This window comes from Polypterus senegalus, chromosome 10 (assembly GCF_016835505.1).
Source record: "Polypterus senegalus isolate Bchr_013 chromosome 10, ASM1683550v1, whole genome shotgun sequence".
In the NCBI taxonomy this organism is placed as follows: domain Eukaryota; kingdom Metazoa; phylum Chordata; class Cladistia; order Polypteriformes; family Polypteridae; genus Polypterus; species Polypterus senegalus.
In genome coordinates this window covers 159391705-159414304 of record NC_053163.1, presented here as the reverse complement: position 1 = coordinate 159414304, position 22600 = coordinate 159391705, and the positions used below count along the sequence as shown (strand labels likewise).

At 40.8% G+C, this 22600-nt stretch overlaps 1 protein-coding gene across 1 annotated transcript in view; it reads right to left on the bottom strand.

The window, feature by feature from the left end:
• Positions 1-2838: 2838 nt before the first annotated feature.
• dazap1 (DAZ associated protein 1) overlaps positions 2839-22600 on the bottom strand; it is a 118093-nt gene continuing 98331 nt past the window's right edge. Inside the window, 5 exon segments of the mRNA XM_039767136.1 lie at positions 2839-3686; positions 8563-8736; positions 14020-14170; positions 14173-14192; positions 16296-16325. Of these exon segments, the coding sequence (XP_039623070.1) occupies positions 3511-3686; positions 8563-8736; positions 14020-14170; positions 14173-14192; positions 16296-16325 (551 nt within the window). The 3' untranslated portion in view covers positions 2839-3510.

Sequence of the window (22600 nt, the reverse complement as noted above, 5' to 3'; positions counted from 1 at the left end):
TGATTTCATACAAGGGACGCTATTGGCAGATGTCTGAGAAGCTACCCAATCAGAGCATGTATTACATATTAACTAAAACTCCTCAATGATATACGACATGCTTCCCGCACGCTGCTTCGCTCACTTAAAAGCTCTAACAGCCCGTATTGATTTTTCATTGGTTGCTTTTCTCTGTGTCTCACTCTCTCTGAGAAATACAGGCAGATACTTATCCATCATGCAATACCATCAGGGAGACTTATGATCAGCCCCATTATCTGCTACTGACGGAGGGGGTGTGAGCAGAGAGGCTGTTTGCTTAGAGGATACGGACGCGCCTGTAAAAAAATGGCGAAAGGCTACCTTTACATTGATCCCTTCATTGCGCCGCTTTATCGCGGTGCTTGCATACTTAAAAGCGCAACAGGCCTAATGATTTTTGATTGTTTACTTTACGCTCTCTCTGACATTCTCTGTTCCTGACGGCGCACCTTGAGGAGAAGGATATGTTTGCATTCTTTTAATTGTGAGAAAGAACCGTCATCTCTGTCTTGTCATGGGGCACAGTTTAAACTTTAGACATGAAGTAACACCCTTTAGTCAAGAGGGCTCTAATAATGTTAAAAAACGTATTTAGAAGGTCGTAAACAGGTTTTCAATGCTCTAACTGTGAAAATATTAGATTTATAAATAAAGAATCCTACTTCTTGGAAATCCATTTATCTGTCTGGAGCGGATCAACCGCTATAAACGAGGGTTTACTGTATAGCTGTGCGGAGAATATTTATAAACAGTGTGGGAGAGTTTCTAAGAGCTTAAAATATATAAAAATAACCATACAAACATATGGTTTCTACTTCGCCGATTTTCATCTATCGCGGGAAGTTCTGGAACGCAACTCCCGCGATCGAGGAGGGATTACTGTATTCATTATTTAAACGAAATTATATGTAAAATGTAACACACACACTTTAATGCATTTCATCATGAAAGTGATATCAAGTATAAATCTAAGGATTCTAAATGTGCAGAGTTGGAATATCATACATTTAATTTGTTCTGTGTGGTGATCTATTGCTGCTTTCCGCTGCTGTCAGGTCCAAGAAGCTCGTAGCGATTAAAAACTAGGATGACGTTTACGATGGTCTGCTTTAATGATAAAGTAAACTACGAGGTTAAAGTGGACATTTCGAGATTAAAGCCGAAATTTCCACTTTAATCACAAAATACACATTTTCACCGTGTCCTTTATTTTTTTCTCAGTGGTTCAAATATAACGCTATACATTATGTTGCTGCTGTTAAGTTGCAAAAATAAAAAAGACGACACAAAAGATGGTATGTGAGACACTTAAAATGTATCGTGTCATTACGTTCGGGAACTATCTACATGTGACAGAAAGCCTCTATGCCAATCCTACGGGATGGATGCTTCAATGTGGTGAAGCAAAATTCCGACATACAAATGCATTCGTGGTGCTTTTATATTCAAGCGTCGCATTTTCCTGATCGTAATGACACGATACATTTTAAAAGTCTCACACACCATCTTTTGTGCCATCTATTTTTTTTTTTTTGCAACTTCACATCGGCAATATAATGTATAGCGCTGTATTTGAGCCACTGAGAAAAAAATAAGACATGGTGAAAACGTGTATTTTGTGATTAAAGTGGAAATTTCGGCTTTAATCTCGAAATGTCCACTTTAGTTTACTTTATTATTAAAGCAGACCATCGTAAAAGTCATCCCAGTTTTTATTCGCTACGAGCTTCTTGGACCTGACGGCAGGTAAAGTTAAAAAAAAAAATAAAAAGACGGCACAAAAGATGGTGTGCGAGACTTTTAAAATGTATCGTGCCATTACGATCGGGAATACGCGACGCTTGAATATAAAAGCACCACGAATGCATCTGTATGGCGGCATTTTGCTTCTCCACTTTGAACCATTCATCAAACAGCAAAGTGCACACATCGATCCCCGAGGGATCTCCATAGAGGCTTGCTGTCACATGTAGATAGTAAACAGAGACTCTGACGTCACGTTCCGACTTTTAGCACACTGCGCCCCCTGACTTTTTGCTGGTACTGCAACTCGAGCACACGTTGCATTAATTTCTGAGGACCTGCTCAGAGGACGCGTGAAATGAATGCTGGGAACGCGTGGCAGCCATGATGCGGGCGCATACGCGTCCTGAGCGCGAAGTATAAATCGGCCCTTAGGATCTATATTCAGATCACAGGGTAAGCGCCCCCTGCTGGCCTCACCAACACCTCTTGCAGCAGTAACACAATCTTTCCCCAGATGGTCTCCCATCCAAGTAGTGGCCGCTCTGATTGTGCTTAGCATCAGGTAGGTGACCTGTTCTGAAGTGCAGGTAGTATGGTTGCTGCTTAAATGGACAATATTATTTGCACTGTATCTGTCACACTTACTCTAATGCTCAGAAATAAAAACTGACATTCTGTTCTTTATTTTTATGATAATCACTTCACTTAGAACCCATGTTACGACTATACGACAAAAATAACACGTATTACCTCCTTTTCCAGCATTTCTGCTTCTCACTGTACCTTATGTGGAAATGTCAGCCATCCTTACCTGAAAAACAAATCTCAGAATAAAGAATACATTTGTTTTAAATTACATTAATACTTGAAAAACTTCTACATCACTACTTTTGTCATTTTTCTTTTCATCTGCTCAGTTGATGCTTTATTCCCTGTGCCATAATAATACAAACCTGTCAATGAAAAACAAGCAAACATTTGAGCCTAAACAAACTTACCGTGTTATTCAATTAGGGTTTCCACATTTAACTTAATTAAAAGAATCAAAATTACACAAGAGGAGACGACACCTTAAAGCAAACTTTTTTTATTGAAACAGGGATTTTGCTATATCTGGATTTCACACAATGTACACTAAAACAGCCACCTGAGGAAATCTACAACTTTAAATTAAAAACAAGCAAAGCGTACATTTTCATCGTACAAAAATCTTTTTTTTTTTTTTTATAAAACTGCGCTTCTTTAAAGGTGTGTGTGTGTGTGTGTATGTATATATATATGTTTTCATCTTTAACTTGTTTTAGAATGTGGTAAAAGGATCAGGAAATAAACAACAAAAGGGGGGAAAAATAATAAACGGTACTGTGTGGAGGAGTTTAGGCTGGGAGTCTAAGAGACCTCGGAAAGGCCATTTATTAATGACGTTCCTCGCTGCTGCTTCTAGTTGTGCTGAATAATGAAGTGTCACTTGTAGGAGTTTCAGTCATCCCCAAAAACAGCAAATCTTTAAAATTATAGTAAAGAGGAGGAAAAAAAGTTGCAAAACAAACCCATGTCTACTCCACAAAATAAGATTTCCCTCCCCTGACTCCGATTTCCATCAAGTATGTGATTGTCACAAAAAAAAAAAAAAATCAAATAAAAATAAAGTCCTCAACTTGAGAATCCCCAGCCCTCAGAGGCCAGAAATGCAGTTGTGAACATAAAATGTATTCCCTGACATCCCCACTGCTGCTGGCTCCATCAGCGCCGGTAAGGATGGAATCCCTGCACGTTGTGGTTCTGCCCGCGGCCGAAGCTGCTGCTTCCTTGTTGTGGTCCCCCTGATGACTGAGTTGATGGCGTTGTGTAGGGAGGTGGGACTTGCTGACTAGGGTCTGGGAAGCTCTGACTAAATCCAGTCATCTCCTGTCCGTAACCTGCTTGTGTGAAAACAGAAGAGAAGATTTAGAAAAAAATAAACTGAGTGCACTATAAGGAGGAGATCAAGTGGTCAGCGTTCAGAAGACATACAGCAAGTAACCACACACACCTCCCCTCTGGCCTGTAAAATGGGCCTCGTCTCATGTGACACACTACTTAGCATTCCCCCAGACATTTTCATTTTCTGTTCTCCTGTCATCTCCAGTGTCACTCTACTTTAACTGCTTCAAGCCAACAATGCAAGGGAAGCCAGAAGCTAAGCAGCATCAAGTGAGATGACGGTTCAGCATAAAATAGACAGACCACTTAGTGCTCATGAACCAAAAAAATGTAACATTTTGTGAAACAAGATTAAAATAAAATGCCCGTCACTTGACATCAACATAAGACTTTGGCAAAAGTCCTGATTTAACGCAAGTATCTTCCAAGTTCATGCTGCATGCATGTTTGTCTCCAATGAAAAGTTTAAAATGTGCCACAAAAACACACTAAAAAGTGAGGGGAGACTCCCACCCCTGTATCCTAATGTCATTGTGCAAAGCTCCACAAAGATGGAAGCCACTTTGTTTCAGTTGCCCCATCTGCCATTTTAGGACTGCTAGCAGATATCACACTGTATTCAAGGACTCCTCTAAATGATAGATCTTTATTTAAAGTTGTGGACAATTTGGAGGAAAAAAGAAAAACAAGAATTGTCTTTGAAATAACTGACAAAAGTCACAGGCACCCATTATTAAGTGGATATGTGTTTATTTTTGTATCTATTTATATTTTCAAAAGCTTGTGTCTTCTTTCGGCTGCTTCCATTGGGGGTTGCCACAGCGGATCATCTTCTTCCATACCTTTCTGTCCTCTGCATCTTGTTCTGTCACACCCATCACCTGCACGTCATCTCTCACCACATCCATAAACCTTCTTACGCCATCTCACCTCTCTGACTGTGTCTCCCAACCATCCAACCTGAGGTGACCCTCTAATGTCCTCATTTCTAATCCTGTCCATCCTCATCACACCCAATGCAAATCATGGCATCTTTAACTCTGCCACCGTCTCCAGCCCATATAACACAGCTGGTCTCTGTACCGTCCTGTAGACCTTCCCTGTCACTCTTGCTGATACCCGTCTGTCACAAATCACTCCTGACACTCTTCTCCACCCACTCCACCCTGCCTGCACTCTCTTCTTCACCTCTCTTCCACAATCCCCATTACTGTCTACTGTTGATCCCAAGTATTTACACTCATCCACCTCTGCCAACGCTACTCCTTGCATCCTCACCATTCCTCTGACCTCCCTCTCATTTACACACATGTATTCTGTCTTGGTGGTCCTACCGTCCTTCATTCCTCTCCTCTCTAGAGCAGATCTCCACAACCTGCTCCCTACTATCGTCACAGATCACAATGTCATCAGCAAACATCACAGTCCACGGGGATTCCGGTCTAATCTCATCTGTCCATCACCATTGCCAATAAGAAAGGGCTCAGAGCCGATCCCTGATGTAATCCCACCTCTGTCACTCTTACTGCAGACCTCACCACGGTCACACTGCCCTTGTTCATATCCTGTACAACTCTGTAATACCACAGCTCCTCTCAGTCACCGTCATTTGCTTTTTCCAGGTCCACAAAGACGCAACGCAACTCCTTCTGGCCTTCTCTCTACTTCTCCATCAACATCCTCAGAGTAAACATCACATCTGTGGTGCCCTTCCTTGGCATGAAACCACACTGCTGCTCACTAATCACCACCTCGCTTAACTGACCTTCCACTACTCTTTCCCATAACTTCATTCTGTAGCTCATCAGTTTTATCCCCCTGTAGTTACTTCAGTCCTGCACATCCCCCTTATCCTTAAATATCAGCACCAGTCCACTTCTCCACTCCTCATCATCCTCTCACTTTCCAAGATTCCATTAAACAATCTGGTTAAAAACTTCACTGCCATCTCTCCTAAACATCTCCATGCTTCCACAGTTATGTCATTTGGACCAACGGCCTTTCCATTCTTCATCACTGTCCTTACTTCCTCCTTGCTAATCTGTTGCACTTCCTGATTCACCATTTCCACATCATCCAAACTCTTCTCTCTCTCGTTCTCTTCATTTATCAGCCTCTTAAAGTACTCTTTCCACCTGCTCAACACACTCTCCTCGCTTGTGAGTACGTTCACATTCTTATCCTTTAACACCCTAACCTGCTGTTAATCTTTCCCAACTCGGCCCCTCTCTGTAGCCCACCGGTCCTTTTCTCCCTCCTTAGTGTCCAACCTCTCATACAACTCATCATACGCCTTTTCTTTAGCCTTCGCCATCTCTCTCTTCACCTTGCGCCTTATCTCCTTGTAATCTTCTCTACTTTCTGCACATCTCCGACTATCCCACTTCTTTGCCATCCTCTTCCACTTTAAACTCTCCTGTATTTCCTCATTCCACCACCATGTTTCCTTTTCCTCCTTCCTTTGCCCAGATGTCACGCCAAGCGCCCTTGCTGCTGTTACCCTTACTACATCTGCTGTAATTTCCTAGCTGTCTGGTAACTCTTCACTACCACCCAGTGCCAGTCTCACCTTCTCCCTAAACTCAACCTTGTAGTCTTCCTTTTTCATCTTCCACCATTTGATCCTTGGCTCTGCCCTCACTCTCTTCCTCTTCTTGATCTCCAACGTCTTCCTACAGACCACATTCCTATGCTGCTTAACTACTTTCCCCTGCCACTACTTTGCAGTCTTCAATCTCCTTCAGATTGACTGTTCTGCATAGGATGTAATCTACCTGTGTGCATCTTCCTCCACTCTTGTATGTCATCATATGTTCCTCCCTCTTAAAATATGTATTCACCACAGCCATGTCCATCCTTTTGGCAAAATCCACTATCCTCTAACCTACTTCATTCCTCTCCTTCACACCATACCTACCCATCACCTCCTCGTCTCCTCTGTTCCCTTCCACCAACATGTCCTTTGAAATCTGCTCCAATCACCACTTTCTGTTCATCACTTCATCCAAATCACTCCAGAAATCTTCTCCTTCCTCACACCCCCAACTTGCGGTGCATATGCACTAACAACATTCATCATCACACCTATAATTTCCAGCTTCATCATCATCACTCTGCCTGACACTCTTTTCACCTCTTGACGTGCTGTTCCTTCAGAGTAACCCCTACCCCATTTCTCCTCCTATCCACAACATGATAAAAACAATTTGAATCCCCCTCTGATCCACCTGGCCTTACTCCCCTTCCATTTAGTCTCTTGCACGCACAATACATCACCCTTCTTCCAAAAGCATCTGTAAAAAGACAAATTTCCCCTTGGTGACAAATGAAGCTGCATCTATCCATTATGCATTCAATAAAAATCAGACCTTGCTTTATTTTCAACAGAAATTTTCAAGTAACAATACAAATGAAAACAGCATGGACACAAATCATGGGACCCTTAACCTAATATTTTGTGGCACAACCTTTAGAGTTTGCAATCCCAGCACACAAGCAATTCCTGGAGCTCTGCCCACACTGCTTCAGCTGGGTCAGGTTTGAAGGGGGTCTTCTCCAGACTGCATGTTTCAGTTCCCCCCCACTCCTCCCCCCCATTTGATTTTCAATGGGATTCCAATTAGAGCTCACAGACGGCCATTTCAGAACAGTCCATTGTTTTGTTCATATCCATTCTCGTGTGTTTTGGCTCCTTATACTGTTAGTCACCAGTGATGGATCCTCCAAGACAGAGCGCCATGACACTGATCAGGACGTTCTAGATTGTCTTGAGATTTCATTGTTCCCTGCACAGACTTAAGGCACCCTGCACCAGACACAGCAAAGCAGCTCCAAATCATCACTGAGCCTCCTCCGTGTTTCACAGTAGTTTTGGTGTTCTTTTCTGTGAAAGCTTCAGTGATTCGGTCTTGTATGTTCTAACACTGCCTTCACGGCTTTCGATTTGCATTGTGTTTTTAGTTGGATGATCCGTCCCGCTTATTAATATTAATGAGTTACCCAAGAGTGGCAAAACAGCCAGAAATATTTATGATTTTTTTTGCAGCATCAAGTTATTTCATCCACTAGATGGCAGAATACAGTTACGAGAGTTATTTGATTTTGATACACTTTACTAATCCTCAAAGTGAAGTTAGGCTTAGGGTCTTTTCTCATGATTTTTATGGGGGGTCGGAGAGAATGATATTTCAGGCTTAAAAATTTAAAGAGGATCATTAAATTAGGATCACCGTAAGTCTAACTCGTGGTTAACTATAACTGCACAGAATTCTGAGCTCAAGTCACCCTCCGGGTTAACGCCATGGAGATTAAGAAAGAGCAACAACAAACGGTAGACTTTCAGTCTTCACTTTCAAAGCTGTGCTTTGATTAAAAGGCGAGATCATCACGCCTTTCAGCACTAGTAACCAACCGCAGTTCCCGAAAATCCAAAGGGACCCGTGTCCGTGTGTTGGTACTTCATAGCACGTGGCATTTCACAGGTGAGCCTCTCTTCCACTTGTGTAGTGGGAGCTTCATGCTGTTTGAAATTTAAAGTGGGTAAGGTGGCTTAAATAAATCGCTTGGAAACAATAAGTACCAGCTCATGTGTAATTCACATCCATCCAATCATCAGTAAACAGGACTGGTCAGACAGAGCCCCTCAAGGGTAAGATGGTGGGGGGCGACTGATTATAGCCTCTGCTTGCAGTCCCATTTTAAAACAGATATACAATGCATATGGCTGTAACAGACGGTCAAACTGACTTACTGGCACTGCAAAGCATAACATGAAAATGTTTACAAAACTACTGGGGACAAACCAACTCAGAAAGTGAGGTCACCAACGTGAGGGAGTGAAGACCATGCTGCCTAGATGATAAATATACATACCATACTGGTTGTAGGAAAACTCTGGTTGTCCGGTCTGGGATTTGCTTATGTCCTGAGTCGGCGTCGGAGGGGGAACAAAACTCATGGGTGTTGCACCTGGTGTGGTGGGAGGTGGTGGTACACCTGGTGGAGGGAATTGGTCAGGTGGAGGGGGAGGGGCTCCAAAACCAAAACCTAAGAAAATATGGTGGAAAAGGGGGCATTCAAAATATCAGCAACAGAGCAGAAGAAGAACTGGAAGATCAAGCAACAACAGAACTGACCAGGCCTGCATGTTGGCAGTCATTTGTAACATGGAGCTCAGTGCCTGCTGTGAAAAGAAACTAGAGACTGACCCACTGATATCGGAGGCTAATGAACAGCAGGCACATGAAGACCATGACATGAGTTGAAAACACCTTCTTTGGATTATCAGTATTCTCGATTGGTTTGTACAGTGCATTGTGACACTTTCTGCAAATGGCATGAAATAAATGAATATCTGAATCTCCCCCATGGGATTAATAAAGCTGGTCTAATCTATTAACAAATGACTGAAATTCAAGAAAAAACCCAAAAAATGACATAGTAACAGGGACAAAGTATTCTTTCTCTCAAGCAGTGACCACTCCGAGTGCAGGTAATGTGAAGCATTTGACCACATTTATAAAATTTCAAGCTATAAAAAGGGCCCACAACCATAAACAAACAAAAAAAAAAAGTAGTAAAGAGAGTGCGTCAGGGAATTGTATGAATACAGATAAAACATATATATAGCAAACAAGTGGATTAAAACTAAACTGATGCTTTCTTTATAGGTTTCTGTTACCGGGTGGCACACACCACACCCTTTTCTGCTTGGTTGGATGATTTGATCCCTGCAAAGGCTTGGCATTGCATTACGTGTGCTTCTTGTCTTACACCGAGTGCTGCTGCAATAACACCACCACAAGTATTTTTACTTCAATAAAATTATTGTGTTAGGACACTCATTACACTACAGTACAAATAAAACTAAAATGTGTGATTAAGACATTGAAATGCCAACTAAATTCATCCATGTCACCACGGACTCATCAACAGAAATCACTCACTCTGTACCAGCAACTTTTGGAGGAATCCTTCTAAATGTTGGCGCCTTTAAACACAGAGTCAAGAGTCTATTAAGCACGTTTCAATCGTGGACACTACTAGTGGGAACTGCTCTATCCAAACGTTAACGACTTTACATAAAGCGCTGTGGTACAATCTGAGCAGGTCTACAAGCCAGTTATTGTCGGCAGCCACTCTCCGTTATACAAACCAGAAGTTTGTGTGTGTTCTTTTTAGTTATTTGTGTTTACTATATTTATTTTTGGATGTTCCATAAAATTTTAATTTCCCTTTGGGGACAAAAAGTATGATCTATCTACTTTAAATAGTAATGTGATCACTTAAGGCATGTTGCTTTTAACGCGTTACCCTACTGATCCAGAGATTGTGCTGCACAGCTTAGCACTGCACATTCAGCTCATCATCATAAATTTAGCGATTTCTGGATGGATGAAATATTGAGACAGAGCCTGTCAACCAGGAAGAAGAAAAATGTAACGATTAGCCAAACATTAGCCTCTGGAAGCTGATCTTTGCTGAAGCTTCCACTGTTTTCCACCTCTGGCTGTATGTGTGAAGCAAAGACTGGTGACTACAGACACACGCACACCAAAAACATGTGTAACTCAGTTAAGGGTTTACATGGCGACATAACCAGGTTATTCATGGAGAAAATCTGTGTGTGTTAACCTACTTCGTCCCGAAACCAATAACAAGGCCTCTGTAACTGGAGTTAAGGGTATACGTGGCTTTTTTAGAAACCAGGTTTCTGTGAATGAACGGTTTATTAAAGAGTATGTGAGCACACTCACTGTTATGATTACAAGGGCAACATTATTGTGAGAGGCAGCCGTGATCTGAAAAATACGGCCCTCGTATTTTATAAATAAAGTCCTGTCAACACCAATGGGAGATGCAGGGGTTCCCAAGTCCCAGTTTTGTGGTCCCCCCTCTGTGGCTGTGGATTTTCATTCCAACAAGCTTCACAAATAAACAGTTCGGTCTTACTTCTAAATGATCTAATTTATCTATCTAATTAGTCTTGTTTTTCTTGTCTTATTTTGCATTCAGAAATTTGCTAGTATATTTATTTAGGCTAATATGGTTGAGCACCTTTATATATATATATAAAAAAAAAACACCTGCTAAAAACCCGTTACTTTAACATGGCTTTCTCATCGCTACATTTTAGTGTGATAGTTTAGTGATATTCTGTATATGCATAAATTTTTTTTTTTTCCCCATGGCTCCAAAATCTGTACTCGCCTGTACTTTCTCTGCTGTTCTTTTGCCATTTTTCTGTGGCAGCAATCTGCGCCTCCACCACCTGATCAAAGCACCGTTCAGTCATTACATTGATGGATTGAAGGCCAGATGTCCACATGACCGTCGTCATCATCATCTAATTCTTCCATGTGAAGCCTGTAAACCTTGAGGACTGATTGCGATCATTGATGTTAGGTAGAATGGGTGGTCTCATGGCCTTGGAACCGCTGCAGAGTTTGTTTCTCCAGCCCTCTGGAGGGTTTTTTTTTGTTTTTTCTGTCCTCCAAGTGCATCAGACCTTACTTTATTCTTTGTTAATTAGTATTGCCTAATTTTTATATTTTTTCTTTTTCCTTTCTTCTTTTATTGAAGCATTTGTAGGAAAACGTGCAATAGAAATAGAAATGTTGTTGTTGTAGTTCACTCCCTTAATTGTCTCCAAATACTGATGAATAGTGATGAGTAATATGTAAACTGGGGCAAATCACTATGAATACTAAAGACAGGCAGCTACTTCAGTAAAATATTCACTTGTGAGCTATAAAATAAGAAAAGGGTTCAATGACCAGAACATAAAAGAGCAGCAATAATTCATGGCACACACACACACTCTTGCTACATTCCCCAAAAAAGTTAGCAAACCAATTCTGTAATTTCTGGCTAATAAGAGCGTGTTTAGTAAAGGCAGGGGTCCAGTTAAAACTAGAACTATACTGGGATGAAGATTTGAAGTTATGGTGGTCCGCAGGACTGGACTTGAGGACCACTTTGTAAAGCCTTTAATTACTAACTAGCTGTGTCACCTGGCTTTGCCAAGGAAATTTCAGAAGACCGGTCTTCAGTTATAGTGCCTTCGGTTAATTGGTTGTATCAGAACTTCCATGTAACTAAGTGCTTTTCTGTATACAGTCGGACTGCCATACCTGTGGGTTTGGCATTGGCAGTTTAAGGGATCTCCAACGTTCCTGCGGTTTGGCATCTTAACAGTTCAGGTACTGCAAAAATGCATCTTTTACTCATTTTCTCTTAAAAGTAAAAAGAACTTAAAGGCTTCTTAATGGTGTCACGTTGTAAGGCGGTTATTCATCTGTGCAGTGAGGCCTACTAAAATAACTTTACTTCAGAATAGTCTGAGGTGGTTTTAAGTGAGATGTGTGTCTCTCGATATTTTATTTTAAGACCTATGAATCCTTCATAAATAATTTTAATCAGCACACAAGTGCCACACTGTGCAACCCACTTTACTGATGCTTTACAACTACAATCACAAAGCCTTTGTTACGGTCTTGTTGTGTAAAAGTAAATGAGTAATAGCTGTATCTTTGCAGTACCTAAATTTTTACCAAAGTTATTTAAAAAAAAAATTCAGATGCTCTTTTTTTTGAGAATATTCTGGAATTCCTTTGTGCAGTGCTGCCCACTGAATACCCACAACAAACGAGCAGAGCCAACCCTCAAGGTCCGCTGTATCAGCCCTCGTGTTTGCTTCATGTGCACAACCATCTTTATGCATTCATAGAAGTCCTGAACTTCTGCGATTTTTGCACATCTCTGGTGTCTTGGAACCAAAGATCTGCAGATTAGGTGGGCCAACGTGTACAATTTTTGTAATTTTAAAAAAAAAATTATTTTTACCCAAGGGTTAATATTATTGACTGGCAGTGTGTTGCGGTGGGTAACACTTTGGACCCGAGACTTTGAGGGTGTAGGTTCAAATCTCAATACTGACAGTGTGTGACCCTGAGCAAGTCACTTCACACGCCTGCGCTCCAATTGGAAAAATAAACGTAACAAACAGGCAGGCGGTGTGGCACAGTGGTTAAGGTTTTGGGCATGAGGTTGGGTGTTCAAATCCCACCACTGACACGGTTTGACACTGAGCGAGTCACTTCATCCACCGGTGCTTCAATTGGAGAAACAAAAGAAATGTAACCGAGTGTATCTCAAATGTTGTAAGTCACTTTGTTGGCCAAATAAATAAGTGTAGATTGCAATTGCATCTCAAATACTGTAAGTCACCTTGGATAAAGGCATTAGTTAAATAATAAGTAATAATAATAGGTAGCTGAAGTGTGCTTGATGCGGACCCTGCACTTAAGACAAAGGTGCACTATATGAGAAGCAAGAGGCAGAACAGAAAAGGTTATGAACCCACAGCACAATAATTTTTACATTTATATAACACTTTCTCACTACTCAAAGCACCTTACACAGAGAGTGGGGAGTCACTTTGACCTCCACTATTGTGTCACATCTCCTGGATGATTCAACAGCAGTCACTTCACGTCAGTACACTCACGACACATACGTAGCCGACGGTGTGAAGGGTTGAGAGTAATACTTAAATGAGAGACATGGGATGATGAATGAGTAGGACATGGTGGGCAGTTTAGACAGGACATCGGGATAAACCTCCTACTCTTTATGAAGGACGCCAAGGGATCTTGAATGACTACAGCGGGCTCAGGACCTCGCTTTTGACGTCTCATCCAAAAGACGTCCCAATTTTTACAGCACAATGTCCTTGTCACTGTATTGGGGTCCACTTTTAGAACACAGGGTAAGCAACCCCTGCTGGCCTCACCAACGCCTCTTCCAGCAGCAACCCAAGCTTTTCCTGGTTGGTCTCCCATTCAAGTAAGTACTGGCTGGGCCCAAATGTTCTTAGATTCGGGTGGATTTCCTCTTCTTAAGTGAATGTGGTATGGCTGCTGGACAGATTTTCCCACTCATCAGCAGATCTATGCCAGCAGTTAAACATTAGACAAGGTCAGAACTTGAAGGCCTGCTCTTAAACCAGGTAAGCAAGCTTGTGCTTAAGAGAAATATGGAATGAAAGTTCATATTATATAATGCCTTACTCGTCCAGAAAAGTCACAATGCACTTTTAAAAGCAACCCAGAATATTCATTGCTATACCAGAGTACTACAAACTCAAAACTGCTAACAATAAATCAAAGCAGATTCATTCACTCAGTCGTCGCAACTGAATAGCTGATTAGATACACGGGACAAAGATGTGTCTTCAATGTTGTTTTCAGTTACCTAACCAGTAATCATATTTCTTATTCAGTTGTATACTAAGCTAACTATCATAACTTGGAAAAAATTGACACTCACCATACTGAGGGGGCGTACCATAGCCAGGCGGAGGAAATCCCGGAGGTGGCCCGTATCCTGGTGGAGGTGGTGGTGTGGTCACTAAAAACGTGTTAAATGGAGAAGGTGGTGGAGGTGGTGCTGGCCTCCCGGGAATGGGTGGGGAGGGGGAGGTGGGGGAGGGCCATATCCACCTGCAAGACAAAACACCACATTCTGCATAAACTGAACGACGTTCTGAAACAGCGCCCACAGATCTGGATGATCACATGACTTTACATATGTAAAGATGGGGCACAATTGTGACACAGCAGGTGTGTTGTTGATTCATCTAACCAGCCACTTGCCTTTCCCAGTCAGTCCTGTTTTGGACACAGTCTTTTGAGACGACTTCTTTTGGCTGCTCCAGTTAGAGGTTGCCACAGCAAAGCATCTTTTTCGATATCTTCCTGTCCTCTTGCTCTGTTACACCCATTACACCTGCATATCCTCGCTCACCACATCCATAAACTTTCTCTTAGGCCTTCCTCTTTTCCTCCTGCCTGGCAGGTCCATCCTTAACATCCTTTTCCCAATATACCCAGCATCTCTCCTCTGTACATGTCCAAACCAACGCAATCTCACCTAATGTCCTCATTTCTAATCCTGTCCATCCTCGTCACACCCAATGCAAATCTCCTGTGCCACCGTCTCCAACCCATATAACATAGCTGGTCTCACTACCGTCCTGTAGAGCTTACCTTTCACTCTTGTCAATACCCATCTGTCACAAATCACTCCTGACACTCTTCTCCACCCACTCCACCCTGCCTGCACTCTCTTCTTCACCGCTCTTCCACAATCTCCGTCACTCTGTACTGTTGATCTCAAGTATTTAAACTCATTCATCTTCGCCAACTCTACTCCCTGCATCCTCACCATTCCACTGACCTCCATCTCATTAACACACATGTATTCTGTCTTGTTCCTGCTGATCTTCATTCCTCTCCTTTCTAGAGCATATTTCCACCTCTCCAGAGTTTCCTCAACCTGCTCCCTACAGGTCACAATGTTATCTACAAACGTCACAGTCCACGGGGACTCCTGTCTAATCTCATCTGTCAACCTGTCCATCACCACTGCAAATAAGGGCTCAGAGCCAATCCCTGATGTAATCCCACCTCCATCACTCCTACGGCAGACCTCACCACTGTCACATTTCCCTCATACACATCCTGTACGACTCTTACGTACTTCTCTGCCACTCCCGACTTCCTCATACAATACCACAGCTCCTCTCAAGGCACCCTGTCATATGCTTTCTCCAGGTCCACAAACACTTGGTAGTATTTACAGTATATGGGGTGGAACCCCAAAAGTTTCTTTTTGTGCTTTTTTTTTACTATATATAATCAATCCCACACATACACAGTATATATTACACACACACTTTTGGTTTAGTAAAAGTTGCAATCTCTAACATTTATAGGGAGCAAGCACCACCTGCTGGATACAACTGGCACTGTCGGCAAGACTGTGCTAATTTACTAACCATGATGAATTATTTTATTTTTTTTTTTTAATAGGAGGGACCATCTTAATGCAGGTGGTAGTTCATGTATACCCACGACTGAGTGAATTTAAATCGACATTCTCACTTTAACAGTTACAGGAGCTTGGCTACATAGAGCCATCTGCAATGATACCAACACTGAAGGACGTCTTCAAGATCATGGTGATTTTCAATACAGTGTCAGCAGAAGGATTAAACTGAGGTATAATGCAAGACCACAATTGAAGCATGGGCAATAGAAATTACCATGAAAGAGTTCTGGCAAAATATTTGATAACTCAGGAAGAGTAAGCTCTCACCTATGGGTGTTAGAAAAATTAGGCATATAAGAGCGAGACTGGGAAAGCCTGTTCAGAAAATCCTGAACTTGGACCCAAGTAAGAGCTGGTAGTGTCAGAAGAATCCTGGGGAATTTGGGCCCATACCTGAGGTGGGTGTGAAAACCAAGAGACCATACAGTGTTGTGCAAAGGCAGACATTGGTCCCAGTTACTTTAAAGGAAGACATGCTTTGCTCCCAAATGAGAGGAATCGCACTTCTCAACTTATGTCTGTAGACTGGACTGGATGATCCTTACACAGTCACTGAATGACTACATCAATAATAAAGTGTGCACTAAAGAAAGGCAAAAGCACAGAAGACAAAGGACACTTGTACTGCACATAGTAAAATACTAAAGTGACAAAATGTGCACAATGGGGTAAGAAGAGGGTTTGGTGACAAAACTATATAAATAAATACTTACCCATTGGCTGACTTGGCGGAATCCACATTCCTGAAAAAAGATAAAGACAATGATTTGTAAGTATTTAGCCAGTATGTGTATCAAAAGTGAGTAACAAATTACAAGCACTCAGCACAACTGTTTTAAAATGTTTACAGGGTAAAAAGGCAACACAATTTGGTTAAATGGCAGAGCTATGCAGATGGATGAATGAGCCTGTGGTGTCCTGATAATGGACTGTCGGGCAGATTGCAGTTTGAGAGACTCGAGGACTGTATGAGCAACACTGGAGCACCTCAAGGAACAGTCCTATCTCCTTTAATCTTCACTATGCACACCTCCAACTACAAATATAACACCACGTCATGTCACTTGCAAAAATTCTCAGATGACTGCTTTTTTAGGGTGTATTAAGGGGATGAGAGAGGAGAGGCATCAGACGGATCTCTGCATTTTAACATCAGCAAACCCAAGGAACTTGTTATTGACTTGCGCCACACCAAACAGCCTCTATGTCCAGTCACTATTTAAGGAGTGGACGTAGAGGTGGTCCACTTCTACAAGTACTTGGGGGGGCCCACATTAATAACAAGATGTACTGGTCTCAGAACACTCTGGAATTAAAGAAAGAAAAAACAGAGTAGGCTATTTCTTTAGCAGACTGTGTGTCCCTTTAACGTGGGAACTATCATGCTTCACATATTCTACAATTCTGTGATGGCCTGTGCAATGTTCTACACTCTGGGTGCTGGGTTGGTGACATTTCAAGAGAGATACACCAAATCAAAAAGCTAATAAAAAGAGCAAGCTCAGTTATGGGGTGCATTCTGGACATCCTGGAGGTAGTAGCAAATGAGAGAATGAATGAAGACAAAACTGTGTGCCATGATTAACAATACTGAGCATCCTTTCTCTGACACACTAAGACTAAAGACTTTCAGCAAACAAATTATTCATCTGAAGTTTACCAGGTAACACTATGGGTGCTTCTTTATACCAACAGCAGAAAACCCACATAGTACCTCACTGCAACTACCAAGTCCGATGTTTGTTTTCTTTTAAGTTCTAACATCCATTTTTAGCCTCATTATCAATAGCTTACTATTTACTGCATTGTGCAGCACCTGATGCACTAAGAGTGTCAGTCATCAAATCCAAATCATTACTTAAAGTCAGATCTAGACCCACATGCACTTAATTATAGACCCGTTTCAAATTTACCCTCTCTCTAAAGTACTTGGGTGGGGAATGAGGTCACCAATCAACTTCAATCTCTCCTTGCACATCATAATTTGAGAAATTCTAGTCAGGCTTTCGCATTAGTCATAGTACAGAAACAGTACTAACTCATGCAGTAAACAATATAATCTGATTCTCTGATAAAGGAAATTCTACAGTAATTATGTTGATAGACTTAAACATAGCGGTTGACACCATTGACCATTCTATTTTACCACACTGGTTGGAAAAATGACATTAGGTGTACAGGCTCTGCCCTTGCCTGGTTTATTTATCAAATCAATTTCAGTTCATACAGAATGTACTGACAGGACTCCATTATACACTGAAATGAGTTATGGTGTCCTACAGGGCTCAGTTCTGGGACATTTACTGTTTTCACTTTACATGCTTCCACTGGGATCTCTCATTAGAAAACAGTTTATTTTCACTGGTACACAAATTACACCAAGTTTTACCTCTCTTTTAGACCAAATGACGTTTCTCAGATGTTATCCTTAATTATATGCGTTAGCGAGTTAATGGAGCAGTGGATGAGAACTACCTAACTTTAAATTCTCTGTCTCTGTAATTAACAGAGATGTTAATTACTAGAGGGAATGATGCTGAAAGCAACAATATTGTCATGATTTAACTCAATTACTGAATCAGTCTGCAATCTAAGCATTATCTTTGACACTATCATTTCTTTTAATAGACATGTTATAAAACTGTCCAAAACTTGTTTTTCCATCTTAACAATGTCGGGGAATTAATGAGTCCTCTAAATATGCAGGATACTAAGAAATTAATTCATGCATTTATTTCTAATAGGATTCACTACCGTAAAGTGTTGTTCACTGGATATTCAAATTGTTCTTCATACACCTCTGTTAATCAAAAATGCTGCTGCAAGAATTACTAAAAGAACCAGAAAGTACAAACAACTCCAGTTCTTAAATCCTTACATTGGCTCCCGGTTTAAGCTTGGGTAAGACTTCAAAATGCTACTTTTAACATGTAAAGTCTTAAATGGCAGAGGCTGTGCCTACTTCTCTGAACTTCTCATTACTTACAAACCTGACTCCACATTAAGATCTCAAGATGCCAGTCTGCTTAGGATTCCAACGATTAATAAAATGCTCTGCCTGTTATTATAAGAGGTTCCCCTTCACTCAACTTTTAAATTCCAGTTGAAGACTCAGGACTTCAGTTTAGCATACCCTGACAAGAGCTGCTCATTTGCTGTGCATATTGCACCTCTACTGTTAAGTCTTTAGTTCTAAAACATAATGAGTTATAATCTGTTACTAACACTCACCTACTCTATTCCTCTTCTTGGTACTCACTTGTAGCATTTGGTGCCACTGCTTTACTGCCAAGTTATCTCCCTGCCTATTGAAAAGTAATCTCTAATAAAGGAGTACTGGAATCATTGGGTAGAAAGAAGGGTACCATCATCAGATTGGCCAGCCCAGTACTGACTTAGCTGTGGAATGCCCAGCTGGGGATGGGGCAGCTTGTTGGCCGAAGTCTGCAGGACTCTGAACAAATCCATAACCTCATATGTGATAGCTGTGCATTTATGCAGTTTAGTGTTACATTCTATTGTTGCATTTTGCTTTGTTTCTTGTAATATTACTATTATACTACTGTACTGTATTCCTGAAGGGGTAATGATAGATTGGCCACTAGCTCTGTGAAGAGGATTACTTGTGTTCTGTTTCGTGTATTGTATTTTCCAAATTTTTTGTCACCCATTGCACACCCAAACTATCTGCAAAGGGGTCTCTCTCTGAATTGCTTTTCACAAAATTTGTCAGCCTACCCTCCCACAAGGTTATTTTTTTTTTTCAACCTCTTCTTAGGGAGTAAGGGCTGCGGCACTCCTTGTGTGATTTTGGTCAATACAAGAAATGAATTAGGAACCTCTCTTCTATTTGTGAGGTAAAGAACATCAGCATTACTTATTCTTCACTGAAGTTATTGGTTGTCAGCTCTCATGCACACGCACCTCAACCCCTACATCTAAAGACAAAGTCCACTGCGGATTAGTTAAAAACAAATCACTGGGTATGTCAGACTAGGTGGCCATTACAGGAGTATGACGCCAAATGTCTCGGACTTGCTAAGATTATGGAAATGTCTGCTACAACTGAAGAGAAGAAAAAAAAAATCAAAGGAAACATCATCTAATGTGACACGGCCCTAACAGGTTACCAGCTTCCCCCAAAAGGCAGTTGTGGTGAAAACAACTCTAACCTGTGGCCGAAAAGGTCTGAAATTTGTTAAACTTGACAAGGTAGTGCCTTGGTGTCTTTGAAACATTTTAATTACTGCGTTAAGATTCTACCAGAGCAGGGTGCTCAGATTCACTGTTCACAGTTTGACTAAGGTCTGGTAAGTCCGAGTTTATACACTAAAGATCTATATCACTAATTGCTCCTCTTAGTGTCTTGGAGGTCCAGTCCATGACAACTGTCAGTTCGAGGATGAGTGGAATACCTCTGAGAAAACTGCCAGCAGTCATTTCCCGTTTAGAGAATCATCGATGATCGTCACAGCAGAGCAGTGTGGATTGCTTAAACTGCCCCTTGGCGACCTATCGCGAAACACTTCACAAACCGTCAGCAACTATTTCCCGTTAAACACAACAAAACAAAAAGGCGGAAACACGCAACCCGGACACACAGTTTAAGAACCTATCTACTGGTTCAGGCCTGACAAATTTATTGACATTTTAATTAAACATGCTTCATCCATACCCTCGAAACTGTCATATTAATGCCACATGAAGACTAGGATTAGCCAGGAAACTCACTTACAACGCATTTTTTCAAAATAAATTTTAATGCTGAATTTGTGTAACAAGAGTATTCAAATCAAGTCTGCACACAGGTATTCAGACATTCAGTCTCTGGTACCAATCCATCAGTCCAGAATGCATGTTTTTTGCTGTTTTTGCTAGCATTACACATTAGATTAGGTTAGATAAACTTTATGAATTTCATGCGAAAATTGGAACATAAGTCAACTCTCTGCAGATCCATCAAATTCTGAGGGCACCACCTGCACACAGGTGTATTTCGGGTTATTCTACAGATTTTCAATTGGATAGGCCATATCTTCTTTTGTTGAAGCAATTTCTTAATGATTTGGATATTCTGGTTGGTTGTTGTAATGAGAAGGTCAAATTCCGTTTCACCATTAGCTTCCCCTTATGTTTTTTTTTTTGCCAAAAATCAATTGGTACTTCAAACTATTAATGACTCCCTCCACCTTGACAAAAGCCCAAGTCCTGGCTGAAGAAAACCAGCTGCAAAGCAGGATGCTGCCATTGCTTCACTGAAGGTTTAGTGTTGTTTTTGCACCAAACATCTCGCTTTGGAATTGCTGCCAAAATGTTCAACCTTACAGTACTTGCCAGGAAGTCCTGCAGCTCCTACAATACTGCCGTGGGCCTCTTGGCCGCCTCCCTGACCAGTTTTCGCATTTTCTTCTCAATCAATTTTGGAGGGACATCCTGTTCTTTGTATTGCTCCTGCTAGGGGCCATACTTTCTCCACTTGGTGGTGGTTGTACCCACTACGCTCCATGGTATATCTAATGCCTTGGATATTTTTTTGACTGGTATCTTAAAACGACTGTTCCTGTTTTGAAAGCTCTTTGCTGGCCAAGATGATGTCAGGATAATCCTCCAGGAGCAGCCAAGCTTAATTTGGGGCCACTTGACTTGGAATCGTTTTAATTGATGGAAGCGTACACTAACTACTATTTAATACAAGACAAATGTAATTGGTCAATTCTGAACAAAGCCACATCCTTACGTATAACAGGATGTGCACACCCACAAGTATGCAACCATATTTGAATTTTATTTTTTCCCTTCAACTTTATCTAATTTGCTTCCACCCTCTGTGTACAAGCTGCAGATGCACAATGAAGGCTGAGAAAGCTCTGACATGATTCATCTTAGTTTAATTTATCACAATCTGCCATTTTAACAGGTGTGTGCAGACTTACATTCATAGTATGCATTAAATGTACTCCTTCATTTCATCACATTTAAATTATATTAATCGTCACTCCAATGCTTTTAGAAATTCAAGTGAACTTCAAACTTTGTACGTGCCAATGCAGTCAATCAACTACATGTCTTTATGAGCCCAAACTGCCAGTAACGCCAAGTCACATAAGCGCATGGCCAATGTGAAACACCACTATGCAAATTTTTATCTTTATTATGATGAAGGTGAAGATGTTTTTCTTATTTTGATAGTTTTACTTTTTTAAATAGTTAATTCATTTTGATAACTTATCATAAATGTTAAAACAATTATCACTTACAACTGATTGATATATTATCAGACTCTTAAAGCTTTAACTCTGAAGCTTATATAGAATAGTAAGATTATTTCTGAATAGAACTGGAAAAATAGTGTAAAGGTAGTGACATGTGGCCCATAGTGAATGCAAGAAAAAAAAAAAAGACTTCAGAAAATAAACATATGACTTATTAAATAGGAGTCTGTGGCAAATACTAGGACATTATGAACGCAAGGTGCGGCTTTGTGCAAAATTATTTTAACGTTGTTCATGACATAACACAAAAAAAAAAAGGATCCATTTGATACCGAGGTATGTTTTGTAGATACACGAGTACAAGTTTAAACACCATTCTGGATAAATGTTAACAAGAGCACTGATAACTGTGTCACATCATCCGTTTGCAGATTTTGAGCAACTTTTTTTCCCCATTGTAAAGTACCTTTCAAAAATACATAATGAAAGAATCAGAAATGAGCGTAAAATTGTGGCCTCTCTCACAATGGGGTGACAAACTTATTTTACAGAAATATACCCACATGAATATTTACTGGATATTTTTTTTATATACAATCACACTGAATAATCAGAATATACTACGGACAGAGATTAGAATTATTATATGATTAAACACTTGTTTTACAATGTCACTCTGCACCTTATATGATGTTAATTTTAAGTATATTGTAATTTCATCATCAATGTAGTTTCTGCACTGTTAAAAACTGAACTACACTGAGCCTTATAGTTAAAACGCTGGAATGCACTGATTTATACCGAGT